Source organism: Octopus bimaculoides, chromosome 2, assembly GCF_001194135.2.
Source record: "Octopus bimaculoides isolate UCB-OBI-ISO-001 chromosome 2, ASM119413v2, whole genome shotgun sequence".
In the NCBI taxonomy this organism is placed as follows: Eukaryota; Metazoa; Mollusca; class Cephalopoda; order Octopoda; family Octopodidae; genus Octopus; species Octopus bimaculoides.
Window position 1 is genome coordinate 137,327,866 of NC_068982.1, and position 2,062 is coordinate 137,329,927.

General features: G+C 31.4%; 1 protein-coding gene across 4 annotated transcripts in view; it reads left to right on the top strand.

The window, feature by feature from the left end:
- LOC106869469 (endophilin-B1) overlaps positions 1-2,062 on the top strand; it is a 164,395-nt gene that overhangs the window by 133,957 nt on the left and 28,376 nt on the right. For all 4 annotated transcript variants that reach the window (XM_052965627.1, XM_052965629.1, XM_052965628.1 and 1 more), the window contains one exon: positions 792-892. In XM_052965627.1, the coding sequence (XP_052821587.1) occupies positions 792-892 (101 nt within the window). The remainder of the gene's footprint in view (positions 1-791; positions 893-2,062) is intronic.

Sequence of the window (2,062 nt, forward strand, 5' to 3'; positions counted from 1 at the left end):
TTTTTTTTTTTTTTTTTTCTATTTCTTCCACTTACATTTTCCTAGTTCCCATGTTCCAATCAATACCTAGCATTCACCAAACTATTTACCATTTGTCGGTATAAATGTATTAAATTTCCTGTCTTTTGATATCCTAAATTCTTTAATGATTCAAAAAGAATTTAATCCTTTTGTTTTATAACATCAATAAATTAATAAATTCATAAACATTGACATATTATTGGTTGATTTCTGTCCTTTTAGTTCAAATTTCATTTATATCTGCTGTAACTCTGTTAGATTGTCATCATTAGATAAACTCTATGGACATTCTTTAAATTTCTCAAATATTTTCCATTACTTTTGGTGTGGTTGGCAATGAATGTTTGAAATAGTAAAAAACACCTGTTGTTATTACTGTCTATTGCAAATCCAATTACAAAATATATATTTTTCAATTTGGTTTGGGTCGATTGTTTTGGTAACAGACACTAATTTTCATAGTTATTATTATTCCTAAATATTTAGCATGTAAGTATTCTGTAATGAAATATGTATTCTAACTACATGATTTCGCATTAAAGAGGAATTTTTTTTCTTTTTGAGATTTAACCATGAATTTGTAGGTGTCTGTATGTGTCTATCTATTTATCTCTATCTTTCTATCGCTATCTATCTATCCCTATCGCTATCTATCTATCCCTATCGCTATCTATCTATCTATCTATCTATCTCCACACATACATACACATGCATATACAGAGAGAGTCCCTTCTCCAAGTTAATTATTCTATTGTAATTTTTTTTTCCAGGCCCATCATCTGCGCTGCATAAATGACTTCATTGAAGCTGAGATGAATTATTATGCTCAGTGTCATCAATATATGCTAGACCTACGCAAGCAGTTGGGCGGGTAAGGCATTGTTTTAAATTACTTATTTTGTTTTTGTTGGCGTTTTTTGTGTCCTGTTTTTAAAACATAAATTTGACTATTTTGAAATTTTATTATGCAATATATTTGCATATTGCATTTTTTTTCTTCAAAATAGCATCTTTAATGGGAGTCTGTTGTACCTTATTTTGGAAGTGATTTGCTAGTATCTCTCATAACATGGATTCCTTTCCTCTTTTTGTTTTTCCATTTTTCTTTATTTATTCATGATTGTTCTGATGTAATATGTTTTTAATAATAATCACCTATATTAAAGATTCGAGCCAAAACGCTGTCTGCAACAACAACAACAACAACGCTTTCATGTGACAAGTATAATTGTCACAGTTTTGATTTATGTACGCATGTGGCTGATGAGACCGTAAAAGGTTGAAAGTGTGAATTTTCTGGCTTTCTTAACTGACTGTTTTTTTTTTCCATGCTTTCAAAAAAGCTTGCTGTATGTTGTTAGCCACTCTTTCTTGACCCCAGTACTGGTCAAGCAGAGAAATTCTCTCATGATTATTAATACATTACATGAATGCAGTAGCTGAATTCATTTTTAACATTTATCATTAGTAATCTACGCATTGGAATTTTAGAAAATTGTATTTGTATATGCAAGAACTGCGGTTATCACTAAAAATATCCGTGAATCAATAAACTTGACAATACTTTCATTGGACACACTTAAAAATTTGTATTTTCACAAATGATTATTGTAATTGTTGAAATTACAGAATTTGTTTGGCACCCATAAAATAATTTTGAATATTTTAAAATTTCAATGAGCAGCATTTATTACAGTAGATGCAATTAACTTTAGTTGAGTGCTTGTGAAGGCATGTGGCTCAGTGGTTAGGGTGTTTGGGACATGTTTGTAATGCTTGGTTTCTGGCAGCATTTGTGTCCTTCATCAAGGCACTTTATTTCACATTGCTCCATTTCACTCAGCTGGTGAAAGGAAGTCGTGTCTGTCACACTATCATGCTGAATCTCCCAGTGAACTATGTTAAGGGCATGTATGTCTGTGAAGGACTCAACCATTTACACGTTAATTTCATGGACAGGCTGTTCCATTGATCGAACCCACTGTAACACTAATCACAATAACTGATAGAATGCCAGGTCAGTTGACTGCTGATATATATA